The sequence below is a fragment of the Callithrix jacchus genome, chromosome 7, assembly GCF_049354715.1.
Source record: "Callithrix jacchus isolate 240 chromosome 7, calJac240_pri, whole genome shotgun sequence".
NCBI classification, from domain to species: Eukaryota; Metazoa; Chordata; class Mammalia; order Primates; family Cebidae; genus Callithrix; species Callithrix jacchus.
Window position 1 is genome coordinate 87394328 of NC_133508.1, and position 23692 is coordinate 87418019.

Consider the following 23692-nt stretch of genomic DNA (forward strand, 5'->3'; position numbering starts at 1 on the left):
AGTGATTGGCTCTATTAAAGAGAGGGGCAGGCATGCTCTTTGGGGAGGCTGGAAGAGGGACTGTGTAGGCAAGGAAGTAGGGAATGTTACGCCAATCACAGATCTTCACTGGTTTTCCAGGTAAACATTTAGAGACAGTACTAAAGACTTTGGTATAATACCCTCTTACAAGTGCAGGAAGGATTTTTCAGATCCTCTACTATTCTCTGTGGAGAGGGATAACACAACTCCCAGTCGGCAATAGGCCAGTTAAACAAGCAGGACAACCAGAGTGTCAATGTCAAGTGTACTCCTCTCCCCCATGTTTAGGCCACTAAGGAACAGAACAAGAACCCACAGCCTACTTATATCTATTTCCACATTGCAAGAGGTGGCAGAACCACAGCAGTAAAGAAGATAGTAATTTTTCATTGAAAATATACCAATGTATTCTTACTGAAAATTGTAAGATTACAATGATTTACAAGTGCATATGTTCAGCAGTTTTTTAATACCATCAAATATTGTCTGGAAAACAGATTTCTAAGAAGAATATTATATATTATAAAAACAAACTGTGTTTAAGCATATAAAGCTGGGTTAACTCTTAATCACTCAATATGCATGGCAGAGACTCGTTAGTTGTCCCATAATATTTTTCATTTCTTTTTTTTTTTTGTTAGATAATGCCTAAAATAAAGACTATTTCTTTGCCTCCCTTTTAATCAAGTGTGGCTCCATAACTAACTGCTGGTCAATTTTTAACCAGAAGTGCTAGTTAGAATTTATCTTGCAACATGATATAACCTGAATAATAAAATAACAAGATAGAAGAAATAGCAAACTAACATGTATGCCAGATTATATATATTCAAGGCCCAACAGGATGGTTGAAGTCACAGCAAGTGTTTGGTCCAGAATTTAAAAAAAATTTTTATCATCTCTGTACCTACCTACCTATACATTTAGGTAAATTTTATAACACAAAAGCAGATACAGTATACACTTCACTTTTTTCACTTAACAATGTGTTGGCCAGGCAAGGTGGCTCACGCCAGTAATCCCAGCACTTTGGGAGGCCGAGGCGGGAAGATCATGAAGTCAGGTGTTCGAGACCAGCCTGGCCAAGATGGTGAAACCCAGTCTCTACCAAAAATACAAAAACTAGCTGGGTGTGGAAGCAGGTCCCTCTAACTCCATCTACTCAGGAGGCTAAGGCAAAGAACTCCTTGAACCCAGGAGGTGGAAGTTGCAGTGAGCCAAGATAATGCCATTACACTCCAACCTGGGTGACAGAGTAACACCCTGTCTCAGAAAAACAAAAATTGTATCTTTAACAAAATTCCACATCAATATATAAAGTAGCTCCTCTATTTTTTTTTTTTTTTTTACTTTTTTTTTACTGCATTTTAGGTTTTGGGGTACATGTGCAGAACGTGCAAGACAGTTTCATAGGTACACACATGGCAGTGTGTTTATCTTGCTTTCTCCCCTTTACCCACATTTGTCATTTTCCCCCAGGCTATCCCTCCCCAGCTCCGCCCTCCCCACTGGTCCTCCCCTTTTCCCCCCAATAGACCCCAGTGTTTAGTACTCCCCTACATGTGTCCATGTGTTCTCATTTTTCATCACCCGCCTATGAGTGAGAATATGCGGTATTTCATTTTCTGTTCTTGTGTCAGTTTGCTGAGAATGATGTTCTCCAGATTCATCCATGTCCCTACAAATGACACGAACTCATCATTTCTGATTGCTGCATAATATTGCATGGTGTATATGTGCCACATTTTCCCAATCCAGTCTATCATCGATGGGCATTTGGGTTGGTTCCAGGTCTTTGCTATTGTAAACAGTGCTGCAATGAACATTTGTGTGCATGTGTCCTTATAGTAGAAAGATTTATAGTCCTTTGGATATATACCCAGTAATGGGATTGCTGGGTCAAATGGAATTTCTATTTCTAAGGCCTTGAGGAATCGCCACACTGTCTTCCACAATGGTTGAACTAATTTACACTCCCACCAACAGTGTAAAAGTGTTCCTTTTTCTCCACATCCTCTCCAGCATCTGTAGTCTCCAGATTTTTTAATGATCGCCATTCTAACTGGCGTGAGATGGTATCTCAATGTGGTTTTGATTTGCATCTCTCTGATGACCAGTGATGATGAGCATTTTTTCATATGATTGTTAGCCTCATATATGTCTTCTTTTGTAAAGTGTCTGTTCATATCCTTTGCCCATTTTTGAATGGGCTTGTTTGTTTTTTTCTTCTAAATCTGTTTTAGTTCTTTGTAGATTCTGGATATCAGCCCTTTGTCAGATGGGTAAACTGCAAAAATTTTTTCCCATTCTGTTGGTTGCCGATTCACTCTAATAACTGTTTCTTTTGCCGTGCAAAAGCTGTGGAGTTTGATTAGGTCCCATTTGTCTATTTTGGCTTTTGTTGCCAATGCTTTTGGTGTTTTGGTCATGAAGTCCTTCCCTACTCCTATGTCCTGGATGGTTTTGCCTAGATATCCTTCTAGGGTTTTTATGGTGCCAGGTCTTATGTTTAAGTCTTTAATCCATCTGGAGTTAATTTTAGTGTAAGGTGTCAGGAAGGGGTCCAGTTTCTGCTTTCTGCACATGGCTAGCCAGTTTTCGCAACACCATTTATTAAACAGGGAATCCTTTCCCCATTGCTTGTTTTTGTCAGGTTTATCAAAGAGTGTATGGTTGTAGATATGTTGTGTTGCCTCCGATACCTCTGTTTTGTTCCATTGGTCTATATCTCTGTTTTGGTACCAGTACCATGCTGTTTTGATTACTGTAGCCTTATAGTATAGTTTGAAATCCAGTAGTGTGATGCCCCCCGTTGTGTTCTTTTTGCTTAGAATTAAGAAATTAGAAATGGCTTTTATTTTTGGCCATGCAGGCTCTCTTTTGGTTCCATATGAAGTTCATGGTGGTTTTTTCCAGTTCAGTGAAGAAAGTCAATGGTAGCTTGATGGGGATAGCATTGATTCTGTAAATTACTTTGGGCAGTATAGCCATTTTCATGATATTAATTCTTCCTAACCATGAACATGGAATGTTTCTCCATCTGTTTGTGTCCTCTCTTATTTCGTTGAGCAGTGGTTTGTAGTTTTCCTTGAAGAGGTCCCTTACGTTCCTTGTGAGTTGTATTCCAAGGTATTTTATTCTTTTTGTAGCAATTGTGAATGGCAGTTCGTTCTTGATTTGGCTTTAAGTCTGTTATTGGTGTAGAGGAATACTTGTGATTTTTGCACATTGATTTTATATCCTGAGACTTTGCTGAAGTTGCTTATCAGTTTCAGGAGTTTTTGGGCTGAGGCGATGGGGTCTTCTAGGTATACTATCATGTTGTCTGCAAATAGAGACAATTTGGCTTCCACCTTTCCTATTTGAATACCCTTTATTTCTTTTTCTTGCCTGATTGCTCTGGCGAAAACTTCCAGTACTATATTGAATAGGAGTGGTGAAAGAGGGCATCCTTGTCTAGTGCTGGATTTCAAAGGGAATTCTTCCAGTTTTTGCCCATTCAGTATGATATTGACTATTGGTTTGTAATAAATAGCTTTTATTACTTTGAGATATGTTCCATCGATACCGAGTTTATTGAGGGTTTTTAGCATAAAGAGCTGTTGAATTTTGTAGAATGCCTTCTCTGCGTCAATTGAGATGATCATGTGGTTTTTGTTTTGGTTCTGTTTATGTGGTGAATTACGTTTATAGACTTGCGTATGTTGAACCAGCCTTGCATCCACAGGATGAATCCTACTTGATCATGATGAATAAGTTTTTTGATTTGCTGTTGCAATCAGCTTGCCAATATTTTATTGAAGATTTTTGCATCTATGTTCATCATGGATATTGGCCTGAAGTTTTCTTTTCTTGTTGAGTCTCTGCCAGGTTTTGGTATCAGGATGATGTTGGTCTCATAAAATGATTTGGGAAGGATTCCCTCCTTTTGGATTATTTGGAATAGTTTCAGAAGGAATGGTACCAGCTCCTCTTTGTGTGTCTGGTAGAATTCGGCTGGGAACCCATCTGGACCTGGGCTTTTTTTGTGCGGCAGGCTCTTAATTGCTGCCTCGACTTCAGACCTTGTTATTGGTCTATTCATAGTTTCAGCTTCCTCCTGGTTTAGGCTTGGGAGGACACAGGAGTCCAGGAATTTATCCATTTCTTCCAGGTTTACTAGTTTATGTGCATAGAGTTGTTTGTAATATTCTCTGATGATGGTTTGAATTTCTGTGGAATCTGTGGTGATTTCCCCTTTATCATTTTTTATTGCATCTATTTGGTTGTTCTCTCTTTTCTTTTTTATCAATCTGGCTAGTGGTTTGTCTATTTTGTTGATCTTTTCAAAAAACCAGCTCTTGGATTTATTGATTTTTTGAAGGGTTTTTCGTGTCTCTATCTCCTTCAGTTCAGCTCTGATCTTAGTTATTTCTTGTCTTCTGCTAGGTTTTGAGTTTTTTTGATCTTGCTCCTCTAGCTCTTTCAATTTTGACAATAGGGTGTCAATTTTGGATCTCTCCATTCTCCTCATATGGGCACTTATTGCTATATATTTTCCTCTAGAGATTGCTTTAAATGTGTCCCAGAGATTCTGGCATGTTGTGTCTTCGTTCTCATTGGTTTCAAAGAACTTCTTTATTTCTGCCTTCATTTCATTGTTTATCCAGTCAACATTCAAGAGCGAGTTGTTCAGTTTCCATGAAGCTGTGCGGTTCTGGGTTGGTTTCTGAATTCTGAGTTCTAACTTGATTGCACTATGGTCTGAGAGACTGTTTGTTATGATTTCAGTTGTTTTGCATTTGCTGAGGAGTGCTTTACTTCCAATTATGTGTTCAATTTTAGAGTAGGTGTGATGTGGTGCTGAGAAGAATGTATATTCTGTGGATTTGGGGTGGACAGTTCTGTAAATGTCTATCAGGTTTGCTTGTTCCAGGTCTGAGTTCAAGCCCTGGATATTCTTGTTGATTTTCTGTCTGGTTGATCTGTCTAATATTGACAGTGGAGTGTTAAAGTCTCCCACTATTATTGTGTGGGAGTCTAAGTCTCTTTGTAAGTCATTAAGAACTTGCCTTATGTATCTGGGTGCTCCTGTATTGGGTCCATATATGTTTAGGATCGTTAGCGCTTCTTGTTGTATTGATCATTTTACCATTATGTAATGACCTTCTTTGTCTCTTTTGATCTTTGTTGCTTTAAAGTCTATTTTATCAGAGATGAGAATTGCAACTCCTGCTTTTTTTTGCTCTGCATTTGCTTGGTAAATCTTCCTCCACCCCTTTATTTTGAGCCTTTGTGTATCCTTGCATGTGAGATGGGTTTCCTGGATACAGCACACTGATGGGTTTTGGTTTTTTATCCAGTTTGCCAGTCTGTGTCTTTTGATTGGTGCATTTAGTCCATTTATATTTAGGGTTAATATTGTTATGTGTGAATTTGATACTGCCATTTTGATGCTAAGTGGCTGTTTTGCCCGTTAGTTGATGTAGATCCTTCATTATGTTGATGCTCTTTAGCATTTAGTGTGATTTTGGAATGGCTGGTAATGGTTGTTCCTTTCTATGTGTAGTGCCTGTTACAGGAGCTCTTGTAAAGCAGGCCTGGTGGTGACAAAATCTCTGAGTACTTGCTTGTTCGCAAAGAATTTTATTTTTCCTTCACTTACGAAGCTCAGTTTGGCTGGATATGAAATTCTGGGTTGAAAGTTCTTTTCTTTAAGGATGTTGAATATTGGCCCCCACTCTCTTCTGGCTTGTAGAGTTTCTGCCGAGAGATCGGCTGTGAGTCTGATGGCCTTCCCTTTGTGGGTGACCCAACCTTTCTCTCTGGCTGCCCTTAGTATTTTCTCCTTTATTTCAACCTTGTTGAATCTGACGATTATGTGCCTTGGGGTTGCTCTTCTTGTGGAATATCTTTGTGGCGTTCTCTGTATTTCCTGAATTTGAGAGTTGGCCTGCCTTGCTAGGTGGGGGAAATTTTCCTGGATAATATCCTGAAGAGTGTTTTCCAGCTTGGATTCATTCTCTTTGTCACATTCTGGTACACCTATCAAACATAGGTTAGGTCTCTTCACATAGTCCCACATTTCTTGGAGACTTTGTTCATTCCTTTTTGCGCTTTTTTCTCTAATCTTGGTTTCTTGTTTTATTTCACTGAGTTGATCTTCGACTTCTGATATTCTTTCTTCTGCTTGGTCAATTCGGCTGTTGAAACTTGTGCATGCTTCGTGAAGTTCTCGTGTTGTGTTTTTCAGCTCCTTCAATTCATTCATATTTCTCTCTAAGTTATCCATTCTTGTTATCATTTCCTCGAATGTTTTTTCAAGGTTCTTAGTTTCTTTGCATTGATTTAGAACATGTTCTTTTAGCTTACAGAAGTTTCTCATTACCCACCTTCTGAAGTCTAATTCCGTGATTTCATCACACTCATTCTCCGTCCAGCTTTGTTCCCTTGCTGGTGAGGAGTTTTGGTCCTTTGTAGGAGACGCAGTGTTCTGGTTTTGGGTGTTTTCCTCCTTTTTGCGCTGGTTTCTTCCCATCTTTGTGGATTTGTCCACCTGTCATCTGAGTAGTTGCTGATTTTTCGATTGGGTCTCTGAGTCGATGCCCAGATTGTTGATGATGAGGTCTTTCTGTTACTTGGTTTTCCTTCTACCAGTCTAGCCCCTCTGCTGTACGACTGCTGAGGTCCACTCCAGGCCCTGCTTGTCTGGGGTACACCTGTAGCAGCTGCAGAACGGTGAGGGATGCTACCAGTTTCTTCTTCTGCCATCTTTGTTCCAGAATGGTGCCCGCCTAATGTCAGTCTGATCAGTCCTTTTTGAGGTGACTCTGGATATACAGGGGTCAGGGAGCTGCTTGAGGAGACAGTCTGCACTTTATAGGAGCTCAAGTGCTGAGCTGTGAGCTCCGTTGTTCATTCAGGGCTGTTAGGCAGGTGCGTTTAATTCTGCTGCAGCACAACTCTTAGAACCCCTTTTTTTTCTCAGATACTCTGTCTCGGGGGGGTTGGGGCTTTCTTTATGAGTGTCTGTGGCACTATCCTGCCCAGCTAGGAGGCAGTCTAGTTACTATTTGCCTGCTGAGGCTCCGCCCTGCTGATGTGGTCTGGGCCCTGTTGCTGCAGGCCCTGCCCTGCAGCCGCGGTTTCCGCAGCAGGCTCTGCCCTGCTGCCACCAGCTCCGCCCTGCAGCGAAGTCTCTCGGTTATGGCGTGTTGCCTCAGCAATGGCAGGCTGCGTCAGCAATGGGAGTATACCTCCGTAGGGGCGGATATCCTCGGTAATGGTGAACGCCCCTCCCCCACCGAGCTGCACCATCCTGGGTTCAGCTGTGCTCGCAGTGAAAATCTCCACCTGGAGCATTTCGAGTTGCCGTTTTGTTTGTCCCTGTGGGAGTGAAACCCACCAAGCCTGCTCGCCTGGCTCCCTGCCTCGGAGCGCCTTTCTTTCTTTCTTTTTTTTTTTTTTTTTTTTAAGTTGAGCAGAAGGCTCTCTCCCAGGTGTTTCAGTCGCCCGCTATTAGAGCACCGGGATCTGTGTGATTTCCCGTGCAGCTAACCAGTGCGCTGGCTCAAACGCCACTTCCCAGGAATCTCCTGGTCTGGCTCACTGTCCAAGTCCCATTTAATCTGATGGATATGCTAATCTGCCCTCCCAAATCTCAGATTGCCAGTTTAGCAGGGCACCCAGACTCATGTGTTTTGTGTGGATTTTTGGGGAATGCCTGCGCTGCAGCACCAGCCGAAGCGGCCGCAACAGCCAAACTGGCTGCGCTTGCATCCCATGTCTTTCCTACACCTGGGACTTTCCCCATTCTGTGGGCAACAAAGATCCGTCTGGAAACGTGGCTTTGGCTCACCCTCTGAGCATTCGCTGAGAGCTCTGATCCCGAGTTGTTCTTACTGCGCCATCTTGAAAACCCCCGTAGCTCCACTCTTTTAAATGGTTGCACAGTATTCTATTATGTGATTGCATCATTATTTATTTAATCAGTCCTTTAATGATGAACATTTATTCCTGTTTTTGCTATTATAAATAATGCTATAGTAAGTATCCTTATCTTATTTCTCATTTGCATAAGTATATATGTAGAAATAGGTGAAAATTATGTATTAGTATACACAGTAATAAAAGATATGAATCATCTTTTCAAATTTTGTGAGTCATTTTTATTTCCTTTTGTGTGAGATACCTGTTTATATTGCTTGCCCATACTAAGGTGGTTGTTTTTTCTTAATGCTTTTTTAAGTTCTTCATAAGTGTATATATTGGAGAAATTAGCTCTCTGTGGTATAAGTTTCCAGTTTCTTTAATGATGATGATATGTATAATCTGACACAAGAAATCCTTTGCTTTTCTCAATATGGTTATCTTTAAAAGACCATACATGATAATGCAAATACAAAATTCAACAGATTCTACTGAAATGTTCTAAAGAGGAGGGGGGGAAGGCAAGAACATATTAGAGTATGTCTGACAAAAGAGTATTATTCTTTTTAATTTTGTTAACCACTTCAAGGAGTGTGGGAGAGAACCAGGATACCAGAAAATATGTGTGTATAAAAACGTATACAAAAGCAAACAGGTTGTGATATTTAGGTCCAAAAAGTTTGTAAACTATATTGTGACATTACTGTACCATGGTTTTCTGATCATTGCCTGATACTCATTAGGTATACATGCCCAAATGTACACAGATCAGTCTCACTGTCACCAATTTCTGCCCTTCAACCATACCACAACTTCTACCATATTACTTATTCCTTTATTATATCCCTGACAATCTTGCTTCAAAAACTCCAAAAAGTTAACCATTACCTAACAACAGAAAAAAGTTTTTAGCTGGCATTTGGGGATTTCCATGATAACCATCATTCCCAGACTCTCTCTCTTCTAGCCCTATCCCTTGCTGCTCTCTTATAGGTACCCTAACTACCAATTAAACAGGCCAATTCATCTTCTCTAAGCTGTATTTCTGAATAACTGGGTTACTATTAAGGTAAGGATTCATGACTCCAAAGTGGGTTCATTGCTAAGATATTTTTATCCCCATTTCAGAGAAAACAAAATGGTGGCTTATACAGCTAATCATATCAGGGCAAAGTTTCAAATTCAAATCTGCTTGATTTAGTAAATGTCCATCTACTATAAGCAAACAAACTCAAAGATGTTTCACATGCAATTTCAAAGACGTTTTACATATATTACTTTTTTTATCCAACAGCCTTGTGAGGTACGAATTACAATCCAAAGTTTTAAATGTAGTAATGGGAGTTGAATAACTTGGTTAATAGAATACAACTATTAATAATAGCTAGTAAAGGACATACCAAAATTCAAACCTGAGAATTCTGATTAGTACTCTTTTTACCACAGCTCTTTAAGCGAAAAAGTTTAGGATTAGATATAGAACAGGTTTCCAGAACTTATAAGGGCAATATTTAGAAATCCAATTTAACTCTTAAATTGAAAAAAAATTTTAAAGTTAAGAAAGTTTTAAATGGCAGTGTATTTCTAAACTAATTAAGTTTTAAACTAATTTAAGAAATAATTTTAATATGGGTGCTAAAAGATTTTTACAATTTTTAATTAGGCAGATCCGATAATTAATTGGAGAATTACTGGCAAATTCTAAGTGGTGCTAACAAATATACTATTTAGTAGAAACATCTAATTGCAGAACAGTAGGTTTAGTACGGTGTATTTATGTAAACTGTATCAGCTTTCTGACTGATATACATGTTGATAGTGTTTTTTTTAAATCACATTTAAAAAAAGTAAGAGCATTTAATAAATAGTGTGATTTTCAGGTTTGGAATTATGTAGTATCATTTTCTACTTACACCACATTTGTATTTTCATTGTCTTATAACAAATATATTATTTGTATAATTAAAAGATATTTTAAAAATATATATTAGCACTCTAGGTCTTATTTCACACATGTGCAGGATGTTGTCCCAGCTGTCATACAAAATTACTATAAAAGACACTGTCCTGCCTTTAAGGAATTTAAATGAAAAAAATAACACAGACAAGATGAGCAGATTGAGCATATTTTCCAAAGCACAAAGAAGTTTGTTTGCCTGGTTTTCTGGATATTGTGTGGTGAGCTAGAAACTTACCAGCTACAGCTGTGGCTTCAAATTTGTGTGGAACTTTTTTTCTTAAAAGACAATGATCAATAATGGCATTTAGATTTCTTTCAACATGAAGCAGCAGAAATAGCACGACATTAAAATGGGCTGATTTTTTAAAGTAACTATAATAAAACTTAATAACTAACAGCACTGTTAAAAGTGAACTACTAATTTTAGTGGTAGAAAGGCTCATGGGGTTCTCAAAGTTCCTTTCTGAAACTGTTACTAGGACTAGTTCATAACTGAATGAGAAAATCAGTTTTGTTATTTTACAAACATTTCTCAAATTTGTCCAAAACTGCTTAATGGCACCAGCTATCTTATCCACAGTGCTGGGTGCATTTATGGGTAACATCCCATTTAAGTCTCAAAACGATCTTAATAAAGCAGATAATATCATCATCATTTTTTCCCCATATTAGACACAGTCTCATTACTTGTTTGGGGGTCATTACAGAGTTACTTAGTGGGAAATCAGAAATTGAGTACTGATTCCCTTAATTTATGTATAATATTTAGAAACACTGGTGTGAAGTCAGATCTTTGGAGCTGTAATGAAATTACTAATATCAAAGCTCAGATTCCCAAAGGGATGCTTGAGAAAGGAACAATCTTTCACATGGGAGATAAGCCCTGCTACTCTGATTTTTAGTTACTATAAATGTCTAATGATTCTCTAGGGTACTTTTGGTGGTATAGAATAAGAGAATTCAGGACAGCAGGCATGAGAGGTGGGGAGGCTACAAGGAAAAAAAAAGAATAATCTTTCCCCCCTGCCTGAGATAGGGTCTTGTTCTGTTCCTCAGGCTGGAGTGCAGTGGCATGAACATGGCTCACTACAAGTTGGACCTTCTGGACTCAAGTAATCCTCCCGATTCAGCCTCTTGAGTAACTGGGACCACAGGCACATGCCATCACACCTGGCTGGTTTTTTTTTTTTGTAGAGATGGCACCATGTTGCCCAGTCTGGTCTAGAACTCCTGGGGTCAAACAATCCTGCCACCTTGGCCCCTCAAAGTATTGGGATTACAGGTGTATGTAAGCTACCATGCACAGGCTAAAAACAGATTTCAAATGCCAGCTAATGCCAGGGAATCACAGGCCCCTTCATGCCTTGGCCCCCATTGATTTTATCAGCCTCATGCTTAGCAATGGAATTCTCTGTCCTGCATTTTTTTCCTCCACTAATACCAAACTGGTTATAGTTCCCTCACATTAATCTTCCATTGCCTTTACTTTTGTTCTTCCTTCAGTTTAAAATTCTGTTATTTGCCTATGTATTTCTCATCATTTAAAATTCAAGTCAGAGGTACTTTCTCTAGAAATCTTCTCCCTGGGCTGGGTGCTCATGCCTGTAATTCCAGCACTCTGGGAGGCTGAGGCAGGTGGATCACCTGAGATCAGGAGTTCAAGACCAGCCTGGCCAACATGGTGAAACCCCATCTCTACTAAAAACACAAAAATTAGCAGGGCGTGGTGGCACGCACCTGTAGTCAGGAGGTTGAGAAGGAGAATTGCTTGAACACAGGAGACAGAGTTTGCAGTGAGCGAGATCACGTCACTGCACTCCAAATTGGGTGACAGAGTGAGACTTCATCTCAAAAAAAAAAGAAAGAAACTAAATCTTCCCCCTGAACTTATAAGGTAGTTGAAGGTACCTCTTCTCTTTTCTTCTATAGCATACTATACCGTATGGATCTGTTTATATTATTTTATTTTCCTTGTTAGACTGAGCAAAAGCAGGAAACCTCTATTTCCCAGATCCTTAGAGGACATGTAACAAACATTTATAGTCCTCAACTGGATGAGTGTCCTTCATAGATAAGGGCAAGCAAGGAAGTCATAAAACAGATCAGTATATTATCAGAAGTCAAAACTTGGTCACAAGATACTTAAAAGAAACATAAAAACTTAGAATAATTGCTTTACCAAAGTTGGAGGCTCTGCTTGGTATGGTATTGTAAATTCCTCAAGAAAAAAGGCAAAAAGAACTAGGAGCACTCTCACCACCAAGTGCTCTCAAATGAAATCAGTTTGAAGCAGTTTTCATTAAGATGGATTGAATGTGGCATCGTGAGAAACACTTTATCAAATGTAGTGTTTTACTTAGTGATTAACTATATACCAGTTGATGAAGCTCCCCAAATCCTTTGTAATCCCACCACTCCAATAAACATTTAATGAGTATATAAGTTCAAAAAGCCTAGCAGAGGATTTAAACCTTCAATCTTGTTTTTATTTACTCTTGGAACTCAATTTCTCACTTCAAGTGAGGAATGCTGGTGCTTGAGGCTCATCTGTTGCCCTGGTAAAATTAATGTGCCTCCCACAGTTTAAATTAAACATGTGATATTTAAGATGAAAATTTAGTAAGAGTGCGACAGTGTCTGTCACATTTGCCTTAAAATGTTTGAACATCAGAAACTGTTTTCTGAAAACTGATTCATTCCAAAGTTTTAAAAATAATCTTGAGCAAGATTTGTTTTAATTCTCCAGTGTGAAATATGAAAAGGAGATGAAATTTGATTAAATCCTGCAGCACAGTAGTTAGCAATGAAAACTCAAGTGTGGTGGGGTAGTGTAAACCATATTTACCTGTGTTGGAACATGTGAGCTCTTAGTGTGTTGTAGGCAAGTTATGTAGCATTTTTGGGCTTTTGCATCTCTAAAATGGGAATATGAGTATTCTATATCCCTATTTCACTGATTGGTTGTGGGGTTCAAATGAGATACGTATAGGAACATGTTTTACAAACCACAGAGCATCATATAATTCTTAAGTAACATTACAATTACTATACTTACACAATTAAAAGAAGATCTATACAATCTGCTTGAGGACCATAATAAATATACCTACTTAGATTTAATTCTGAGTTACTTATCTGTCATGAAGTTAAACTTTACTTAAGTTTTTAAAAATGTAATAAACTGTACATAAAGTGTTGATCTGTAACTTGGAAAAGAGGAACGAGAAAAGAAAAAAGCCCTGGACAAAGGAATAAAGATAAGGACATTTTTTCAGTCCAGAGAGGTCAGTGGATTTTGGTTATGAATCTAACATGAAGCAAAATATTTAATTACATGAACCAATAATTTTTCATCTGCTAAAACATCCAGATACTAAGAAAAGCAAACAATCAATTGTTTCATTAGAAATATCCAGGAGTTAATAAACAAGAGCTTATATTCCTCAGGGGATTATCAGTCTGAATAAATCCAAATGCCAATTTACTGTACAAGACACTTACTAAAAGTTCTCTTGTCTATGATATACTGTATTTTAAGTGCAAGTTATCTGCATTTAAAACTAAAATGTTTGAGGTATACATAGTATATCTTACAGAAGCTTTGGAATGTGTTTTTTAGATTACCTATACCAATTTTGGGAGCTACAGTTTAAGTTATAAAAGGCCATGACATTTTCTGGTTTACTTCAACTGTTTTGCAATCTTGCTGGAAAGCAGAGAAAGATATATCCCAAATGCACTATTATCAAAGAATAAGTTGAAAACTACATTATTTTAAAACTGTAGATATTCTTTCAAACATATATATGTCTAATAAGTGATTATTTAAATATAACAACATGGCCATACAATGAAAGGCTCCAAAACCATTAAAAATCTTGTTAAAATAAAATATTCAGCATTATTTTACAAAGCATTTCACCCGAATCTAACAAAGTTTTTAGACCTAATATCCATTTTTCAGGAAATCAGAGATAGCGGGTTAAATAATATCACAAGGAAACAATCATACAAATACAGAATTTGGAACAATCTACAAGTTATCTCGTCTGATATCTTCACAAAGAAAATGCCAGGGGAAAAAAATGGGGAGAGATGGTGCTTGCTTAAAAGGTATTTAAGATATCTAATACTCAAATATAACTTGTGATCCTGGGTGGACTGTGGTTCCAAAACAACAGCTAAAAAGAAATTCTGGGGATGACCGGTGAAGTCTGAATATGCACTGAGTATTAGATAATATTAGGGGATTATTTAGTTATTTGTGAAAATAATATTCTGATTATGTAGGAGAATATCATTATTTTTGGAAAATGCATGCTTATGTTTTTAGGGGTAAAGCATGACATCTATAATTTATTTTGAAATAGCTTAGCAAAAAACAATGAAAATACAGGATACCCTAAATGTTTCTGTTCAGTTTAAGTTTCAAAAATTCAATAACTTAACTTCTATAAACTATTAAAAAATTATTTGAAGTTTTATTTATATTTTTTATACTTGTTTGTTTTTATGAATTTTGAATAAATTTTTAATTTATTCTCTGTTCCAGTCAACATTTGCCATTTTCAATCAGAGAAAAACTGAAACAAAAATTTACCATAAAAATTTATTCATCAAAATCACAAATCCAAATAAGTATAAAAATATAAATAATTAAATTTCAAATGTTGCTTTTTTGTCCATCTGTAGCAGTTAATCCTTTTAAACCATTTAGGCCTTAAGGCTGCATTATAACTTTGAGATGGCTATATATGGAAGAGGCAAATATGATAAAATTTTCATAATTATTAAATGTAGGTATAGAGATTTGGTTATTTATTGTAATAGTCTTTCTACTTTTTCTGTATTAAAATTTAAATATTTTTATAAAAGTTAAAATAATATAAAAGAAGTTATAATTAAGAAAGTGATCATATAATATTAAAAGGTAAAAAAGCTGTTATTACAAGATTATAACATGACTAAATTTTATACTAAAATTCCATATGTATACTCATCTAAATATATAATAAATATGTAAAGAGCATAATATATTTAACAGTTAATCTGTGTTAGAATACTTTCTCTTTGCTTTTCAGTATCTTCTTTTTTCTTCTGGAAACAGAATATCACCTATTACCCGGGATGGAGTGCAGTGACATGATCTTAGCTCACTGCAACCTCTACCTCCTGGGCTCAAGTAAGCCTCCCACCTCAGTCCCCCAAGAAGCTGGGGTTACCAGCATGTGCCACCATGCCTAGCTAATTTTTGTAATTGTTTTGTAAAGATGGGGTTTCACCACGTTGCCCGGGCTGATCCTGAACTCCTGAGCTCAAGTGATCTACCTGCTGCGGCTTCCCAAAGTGCTGGGTTTACAGTCGTGAGTCATCACATCCAGCCCAGTATTTTCCATAAACCCATATTTATGAACACCATAAATATATATTATCATAAACATGCATTTCTTTAAAAACATCCATTTTATATAGATTTACTAGTTGAAACAATTGCTTAAAACAATTTAAAAGGGCTATTCTGATATTTGTAGGGTAAAGAATAGTTTCTTACTCTAAATTCATTAGACTACCAATTATAGCTCTAATTTGATTATTAATCATTATGGAATTTGATTTTTAAAATTTATTTTTAAATGATTTTTCTTTGTATCAGAATTTAACATAATTTAGAAAACAGAACTCTGAGGCATCCTTGCAGTCTGTTCTCAAAACTCCTTGCCCTCTTTAATTCCAATAGCTTTCCTCTCTACTCCATATACACATTATTTCTTCCTTCTTCCCTTCCTTTATTCCTTCATTCACCAAACCCTTAATGAATTTTTACTAAATACAGGGACATAAAGAATGTAGTCCCTGCCAAAAGAAAATCAAAACTCCTGGGAAGACATATGTAGAATGGATAATTATAAACACTATGTTAAGTGTAACAATAAGAGATAAGTAGATGGTTTTGTACTAGGAAGTGCTAAAAGGGTAGGTGCCACCAATGTGAGAGAGAGGGGAAGAAGCCAGAAAAGGTAAGTTTCAGAGGAGAAAGAGGAGAAGTCATCCAGGTAAAAAGCAGGATGAAAGGCATTTCTAGCAGTGAAGAAGCATGAAAAAAGGTAAGATTCTGGGGAAATACAAATGGTGCACTATTGCCAGATGTATTAAGTGTGAGGCAGGGAATGGGAAGAGCTGAAGCTACACAGATAGGCAGGAGCCGGATTACTGACGTTTTGACTGCTATGTCAACCTACAAAGAGCGATTAGAATCTTCTTGCTCAAAATTTATCTTCTAAATCTTTGTTACGAACTTCTTGTTATATAGACTTCAAGATCACAAAGTTCATTTCTATGTTTAACATCTTTTTTTTTTTGGCCCAAAGTGACTGGGGAAAATACTGCAATTGTTAGATACATATCACTACACAGAATAATCACTTTGGGAAAAGACTAAAGAACAAATCTATCAACAACTAGTCAATTGCATAACTGAAAAGAATACAAACATGTAGCCTGGTGCCTTCTAAGCATGTCCACCTTTTTTCCCATTAAGAAAAGCACTGTTTCAGTGCTTCACAAGGCCTTCTGCCAGAGCCAGCAGTACCCTAATCACATTAATGTCCCTTGTGAAACGGGCATCTTGGTGAAGACTTGGTTAGCAGATGAACCAGAAACAAATGAAGTCTCCGATCTCAAAATAAAAACAGAAAATGCTTTTCATTTTGTTTCAGCAGCACATATTCTAAACCTGGACTTATACAGAGATTAGCATGTCCCCTGCACAATGATCACACACAAATTCATATTCATGAAGAGTTCCATGCTTTTTGTAAAACAAAAAAACTAGAAAACATTTAATCATTGCCTCAGACCTAGTAGTAAACCTGTAGGATGCACTTTTTAATCAGATAAGGTCAAACTGTACTTACATCTCGGGCTTTCACATAGAAGGCCTCTTGAAAAGCAGCTTCTAATGAGCCAATAAAAAATACAGGATGGCAATCACCATATCTATAGAAAAAATTAACTCTATTAATTAAAATACATTTCAAATTCAAAGTTTCACAAGTCTAATCAATGACTTTTAAGTAAATGTTGGTGCCAATGTCTAGTGCATACTAAACATAAAAACATTTCTTTAAAAGCTTAGAAATGAACTTCATTGGTTTTCAGAATTCTTTTTGGCCTATACTGATATACTAGAATACTGGAGTTTTAAGTACACCTAGCAAATGAATTAATAAGTGCTATGAAACCATGTCATTTATAAGGAGAAATTCTTGATTATTCACTTGCATATGATTTTTCTAGTTACATTAGCCTTATTTTCTCATTTTAGTTCATTTATTCCAGAATTCCAATACAGAGGGAAAAAACTTTCTTTTAAGTTTCCATATTACATTTCAACAGAAAATATAATTTAAAAAAATCATTTATACCAAATTGAGGATTAAACATTAATTCTCTTTATATTTGAACATCACAGCAGACTCTCAAATTCATACAAAACATTTTATATTTGACACTTAAGGAAGAAATGTAAAACAATTCCAAAAGAAAAAATTCAGTTGGATTTAAAAACATTTATTTTTAAATTTAATATTATTTTAAAGGATTTTCCATGTGATTGTCCTAGGATATACTAAAAAGTAGTATACTGTATCCTGGTCCTTTGGGAATAGAATAAAAATATTAAATTAGGATCCGTTTATTGAATGTCTATAAAGATAGAGAAATAAATTGAATCTATCTCTGAACTGGCATTAATGTTTTACTAGTTATTTCATATTGAACAGTATGTGTTTCACTATTAGGACTACATAAATTAACAAGTATATCCTTTGGATACTTTAAGGAGAAATTTTAAACAATCCATAATTAAAATTGCCAAAGAAAAAAATCACAGTAGTATAAAAAGCATCAATTTTATATAGTTAATGTCCTAACCCTACCTTGAAGAAAACTCTGCTGTAAATTGTAATAAGGCATCTCCTTCATTTTCTGCGTTTTCTGGCACTAAAAAACAAACAAAAGAAAAAACAAAAACAAAAAAAACAAAACAAATAGACACAGAAAACAAACCACATAACATCTAGTCCCACAGATAAGAAATATATTTAATCAATAAAGAGGAAATCAAATTAAATTTTAGCTTCTGTGATGTATCTGAGGGGACAGTTTAACTCAACATATATTAGATCTCATCAAATCAGAATCAAAAAGAACCTTAAAACATTTCAAGCTCATAAATTTTGAAAAACCAACAGTCACAATCCTGCTAAACATTTAAAATATGTGCCCAGTTATCATTTAGGATTTCAGTGTTTTCTCTAAATAGACATTTTATGACTAAATTATATTAAATGGGTCTGACATTATTTTAAAGACCTCATTAATTGAGAAAATAGCCAATTTTATGTAACGTCACATCTATTTATGCCCACAGGAGTTCTCTAATTTCACAAAGCAAACAGGCCATTATTATTTTAGTGGCCATTTTGCACATAGCATTGCTGTAATTCTATAGTATGCATTTTGTAAGTGGAAGTCAAAGAGCTGGCACATTTAGTTTACTGTTTTCCTTCCAAAGATGGGTACCATTGAATGGAAAAGTAACATTACTAATCTTAAAACTGGCATCTCTAATAAGATGTGGGAAAACATTATCAGTCACAGAAAGTACACCTGGTTTGTTAATCAATCTCTAGCTTTAAAGAGAGACTGTCATAATTGATTATGCATACAAAACAAAAGTTACACTCCTTTGCATTTTTAAATGAATTTTCCTAATGCACTGGGAATTTTTCAGCTTAATAAAATCAAAATTCAAAAGGCTCTAGTTCTAATGAAGAATGCCTACTCTCTGTTATCTTATATTCCCAAATGTGGAGGTCTGTAAGAGATTTTTAAGTTTAATGTTCTTCATAAGTCTGAGTACTAGAAGAAAGAATTCTATTGCTGTACCCAAAGAGCTACTAATACTTACTCATTGGAGATTTTCTCAAGGCAGATGACGCCATGCCAAATACTTCTCCATCATCCACCCCAAATTCTGTAGCATCTTCAAAGTCATCTCCATCGCTATCACTAACCATATGAACATCGGTGCTTTGCTATTTAAGAAAAGTTCTGATTAGTTTCATGTTGATTTTGGCATGTCAAATTATATAATAACAGGACATAAGTGTTATAAGATTATAACACATATGAATAAAGTATATAATAAATAAGAATAAATTATATAATAACAGGACATAAGTGTTATAAAATTTTTATCAAATAAAGTCATTTGCTAGAGTAAAGCTTACTCATTTTTCCTTTTAAGGCTTACATATTTTCTAAACTTGCTGTAATACCATATACCAAAGGTTGGAGACTCAGGGAAAATGAAGAATGCTTATAAACTAAATACAGGGCTTTTTTGTCTTTTTTTTTTCCCCCAGCGTATAGTACACAATTAAGTACAAAATAAATGAGAAAATGGGTACAAGTAGAGAAGTCAGAGACAAAGTAAACTATGAGTATCTCAAAAAGCTCACACTAATTTACATTTGGCAGGTAGAAGCAAGGTAGTATTTTTAAACTTTCTACTCCCTCACTGCAGTGGTTCTCAGGTTTCTCTTAGTGAAATACGGTACGCTATCCTCATATTGTTATGGATTATAACAAGAAGTATACTATGTATGAAAGCTCTTTGTAAACTGAAGATGAGATGCAATAATAATGTTTTACATATGAATTGAATGTTTCAATTCAGTAAAAATTTATTGAGAATTACTACCTGCTAAGCATTATAAATATGCTCTGTTTAGTTTGTTTTCAGCAACATCAGTTGAAAAGGTATTAAAAACATCAGCTTCAAAGAACTAGGCTGTTATTCTCTAGGCTAGAATGTGATTCTGAAATACTGAGATTTAAAACTTTTGGACTGGGTTGTAAGTACTGCTGAATATTCATGCCTTAAGTAAGAAAAGGGTCCAAGCAAGGTATCTGGCTACATGTTTGTCTGTACTATGTTCAATAAATAAAGTGTGTAAATACTAGTTAGTAAATAAAATTTCTATCTTTTAAAATGTGGCACTATGTACTTAAATTATAAAATGGGGAAACTAATTGATCCTTCAGTCTATGCAGAAAAACCTAACATATAGGTAAACATTTTGCCAGAAAAGCACTAACAGAAACAAAAGCTAAGACTCATAAAATTAGCCTGGGCAACATGGCCAGACCTCATCTCTACAAAAAAAAAAAAAAAGATCGGGCATGGTGACTCACACCTGTAATCCCAGCACTTTGGGAGACCGAGGCGGATGGATCGCCTGAGGTCAGGAGTTTGAGACCAGCCTGGCCAAGACGGTGAAACCCTGTCTCTATTAAAAATACAAAAAAAAAATTAGCCAGGCGTGGTGGCAGGCACCTGTAATCCTAGCCACTTGGGAGACTGAGGCAGGAAAATCACTTGAACCAAGAGGCGAAGGTTACAATGATTTGAGAACATGCCATTGCGCTCCAGCCTGAATGACCAGAAACTCCGTCTGGGAAAAAAAAAACCAAAAAGCCTGGCATGATGGTGTACGCCTATGGTCCTAGATACTTGGGAGGCTGAGGTAGAATTGCTTGAGCCCAGGAGGTCAAGGCTGTAGTGAGCCTCGTTTGTGCCACTGCACTCTAGCCTGAGTGACAGAGTGAGACCCTGCCTCAAAACAACAAAGAAACAAACAAACAAAAAGATGCATAAAAATTTAGCTAGAGGGAATGTCAGAGGTCAGACAGTTGTCAAATCATATATTTTAAAGCTGGAAGGATCTTAAAAATCTGTCATTGGCAGTTTTCTAACTTTTTTTCACATGGTTACCTCCCTCCCCTAGGCCCAAACAAAATATTACAAAAACTTACAATACATAAAAGTAGGACTACTCTGGTTGATTTGGGGAGAGGTCAATGGGGAGCTGAATGCTCTTGGAGTTGGCCTTTTCTTCCTTATATCTGCTGACAGCTGGAGTATCTCCAAAGGATCTCAGGACCCTTTGAAACACTTTAATACTGCTGATCTAGTGATTCTCAAAGTTCCAAATGAGGAAGTCAAGATATTTCTCATTATTTCTCTTAGTGTGCTCAGCATTTCCTCCTCAGGCATACTCAAGCATTAATGCAGAGAATCATAATAGTAATATTTTCCCTCTCATCTTTAAGACAATCTTTCTAATGCTTTGAATAGACAAGATAATGAAGATATACTTGTTGGATGAATAAATGATCATTCCCTTAATCATTTACCTGCTATCTTAATTCTAACGCTATTTGTCACAGAAACATTGGTTCTCCTCCCTTAATTTTGTTCGTAGATCTAAGATGTCCTCCTGGTTTAAGCTAGTCAACAGCTTAAAAACTCACAATCCCTTTTCACTTTAGAGCAGTGAAGAAGCCTCCACCACAGAACAACACATTTACTAGGACAACAGTGCTTGAGTACCCTCTGTGTTTCGGGTAGTCAAATATCTGGAGCATGAAGTCCCCTTTAAATTTCAGGCTTAGTTTTAAACAGGTAAAGACTCAACATTTACAAGGTACACTGCATGTTCCTTTACAGTGCTTAGCCAGGTTCACAGGCAAGTGAAAAGAAACAAAGGACCAGTACGACAAATCTCACATCCTGTATCAGGTAAGCTATCATTTCAGTCTTTGCTTAATCTTACCTAGTACTCACCCCTTCCTTTGAGAAGAATCAGGTTAAGAACAGGTGGGAGACATGGGAGAAACAAGCAAATGTTCTATATGTACTTCTTTCTATTCTTACCCCTTTAACCTTGCCGTCCCACATCTATCCTCCAAATCCATTTCAATAAATTAGCTCCTTCTATAACAACAGGACCTTACTTCATACTAAGATAGTGATTTTAATATTCTCCATGTGTCTCCATTATTCATTTTCCCTTAGCAAAGTATAGACCCAAACCTCTTAAAATCCCTAAAAACAAAATCCTATACCACAACATCTTCAAAGGGAAGTATCTAAAAAGCCAATTTTGTTGGAAAAAAGTATATTTCAAATATGAATTATTGAAATATCTGCAAGAATGAGCTACTTAATTATGTATAAGGAACTCCTAGTCTCCTCATATTTTCTTATCAGGCATCTAACAGGTTAGAAAAAGCTTTTTCTAAAAAATAAGATAAACAATCTTTTTTTCATTAGTGTTTGCTGATGAGAATAGATAATCTCTTGGTATCTGTCATGGCTGCCCTAAAACTCTTTAAACCCAGAAAACATATTTATTCATAATTTTAAAAACAGCTGCCTGGTGCGGTGGCTCATGCCTGTAATCCCAGGACTTTGGGAGGCCGAGGCAGGCAGATCACCTGAGGTTGGGAGTCTGAGACCAGCCTGACCAACATGGTGAAACCCAGTTTCTACTAAAAATACAAAATTAGCCAGGTATGGTGGCGCATGCCTGTAATCCCAGTTATTCAGGAGGCTGAGGCAGGAGAAGAGCTTGAACTTGAAGATGGAGGTTGCAGTAAGCCAAGATTACACCACTGCACTCCAGCCTGGGCAGCAAGAGTGAAATTTTGTCTCAAAACAAACAAACAAACAGCTAAAAAAATTAGTGATTCTATTTTGGGCTGTTTAGTGCATTCATTTATTACCTTTAACATTTAACAAACATTTACAAATCCCTGGCAAGCGCCACACTGTTTGGGCCTGTGTGAAAGGTACAGTCTATCCTCTCTCAAGGAGCATCATATATTAAAAACAGAGTGATTAGTGCTATGACATGTAAATTCAGAAGAGAGCCCCTAAATCATGGGGAACAGGAATCAGGAAAAAACTTCCTGAAGGAGATGATAACTAAACTGTTTAAGGCAAAAATTTAGAACTCATAACTAGCATTAAAGCAAGCTTATAATTGCAGCAGATGCTCCTTTCAGCAACACTCAGCAACTACCTACTATGTCAAGGCACTATGTTAAAAACTAGGTATGTCAGCTTGGTGCGATGGCTCACGCCTGTAACCCCAGCACTTTGGGAGGCCAAGGTGGGGAGATCACTTAAGGTCAGGAGTTTGAGACCAGCCTGGTCAACATGGTGAAACCCCATTTCTACTAAAAATACAAATATTAGTGGGGCATGGCAGATGCCTATAATCCTAGCAACTTGGAAGGCTGAGGCAGGAGAATCACTTGAACGTGGGAGGTGGAAGTTGTAGTGTGTGCCACTACATCCAGCTAATTTTTATATTTTTTGTAGACACAGGGTCTCACTATTTGCCGAGGCTGAGCATAAATTTATTTTAAACTATTTGTTAGGCAATTCCTGTATCTCTAATTCTTTGGGGTTAGTTACTAGAGTTTATTATGTTCCTTTGGTGGCATAATATTTCCCAAATTCTTTATGATCCTTGTATTCTTGCAAAGGTGTCTGTGCATTTGATGAAAAAGTTAACTCTTCCAAACTTTATGGGCTGCCACCAGTAAGGAGAGACCTTCACCTGTGGGTGTGGAGAGAGGATAGGGAGAAACAGAGGCATCCTGAGGCATGCTGTGGCACTGGGTCTAAGGGCACAAGGTACCAAGTGTGGTGTGTGTGGTGACTTGAGATCTAGGGGGGCACTGAATCTTGTGAGTTCAGTTAGAGTCTGTGACATTGACACCTGTGTGACCCTTGATGGCAAGAGCTGTAGGATGTCTGCAGAGGCTGCAAGGGCTACTGGAGTCCTCTGCTGTGCCTCTGTGTCCAGCAACAAAGGGCCACGGCTAGAAACAACAAAGGCCAGAGCCAGTGGAATGCACATCCTCTGGTGTAGAGGCTGGCTGCAG

The 23692-nt window shown here is 36.9% G+C and overlaps 1 protein-coding gene and 1 non-coding gene across 11 annotated transcripts in view; one reads left to right on the plus strand and one right to left on the minus strand.

Moving 5' to 3' along the window:
- Positions 1-23692, minus strand: part of FAF1 (Fas associated factor 1) — a 569750-nt gene that overhangs the window by 131020 nt on the left and 415038 nt on the right. For all 10 annotated transcript variants that reach the window (XM_035251413.3, XM_002750807.7, XM_078331686.1 and 7 more), the window contains 3 exons: positions 18861-18987; positions 17827-17890; positions 16804-16885 (listed from right to left, as the gene is read on the minus strand). In XM_035251413.3, coding sequence (XP_035107304.1) covers positions 16804-16885; positions 17827-17890; positions 18861-18987 — 273 coding nt within the window. The remainder of the gene's footprint in view (positions 1-16803; positions 16886-17826; positions 17891-18860; positions 18988-23692) is intronic.
- Positions 16597-16702, plus strand: LOC118143421 (U6 spliceosomal RNA). The gene has a single exon (XR_004727640.1). It is a non-coding gene; the product is annotated as a U6 spliceosomal RNA (small nuclear RNA).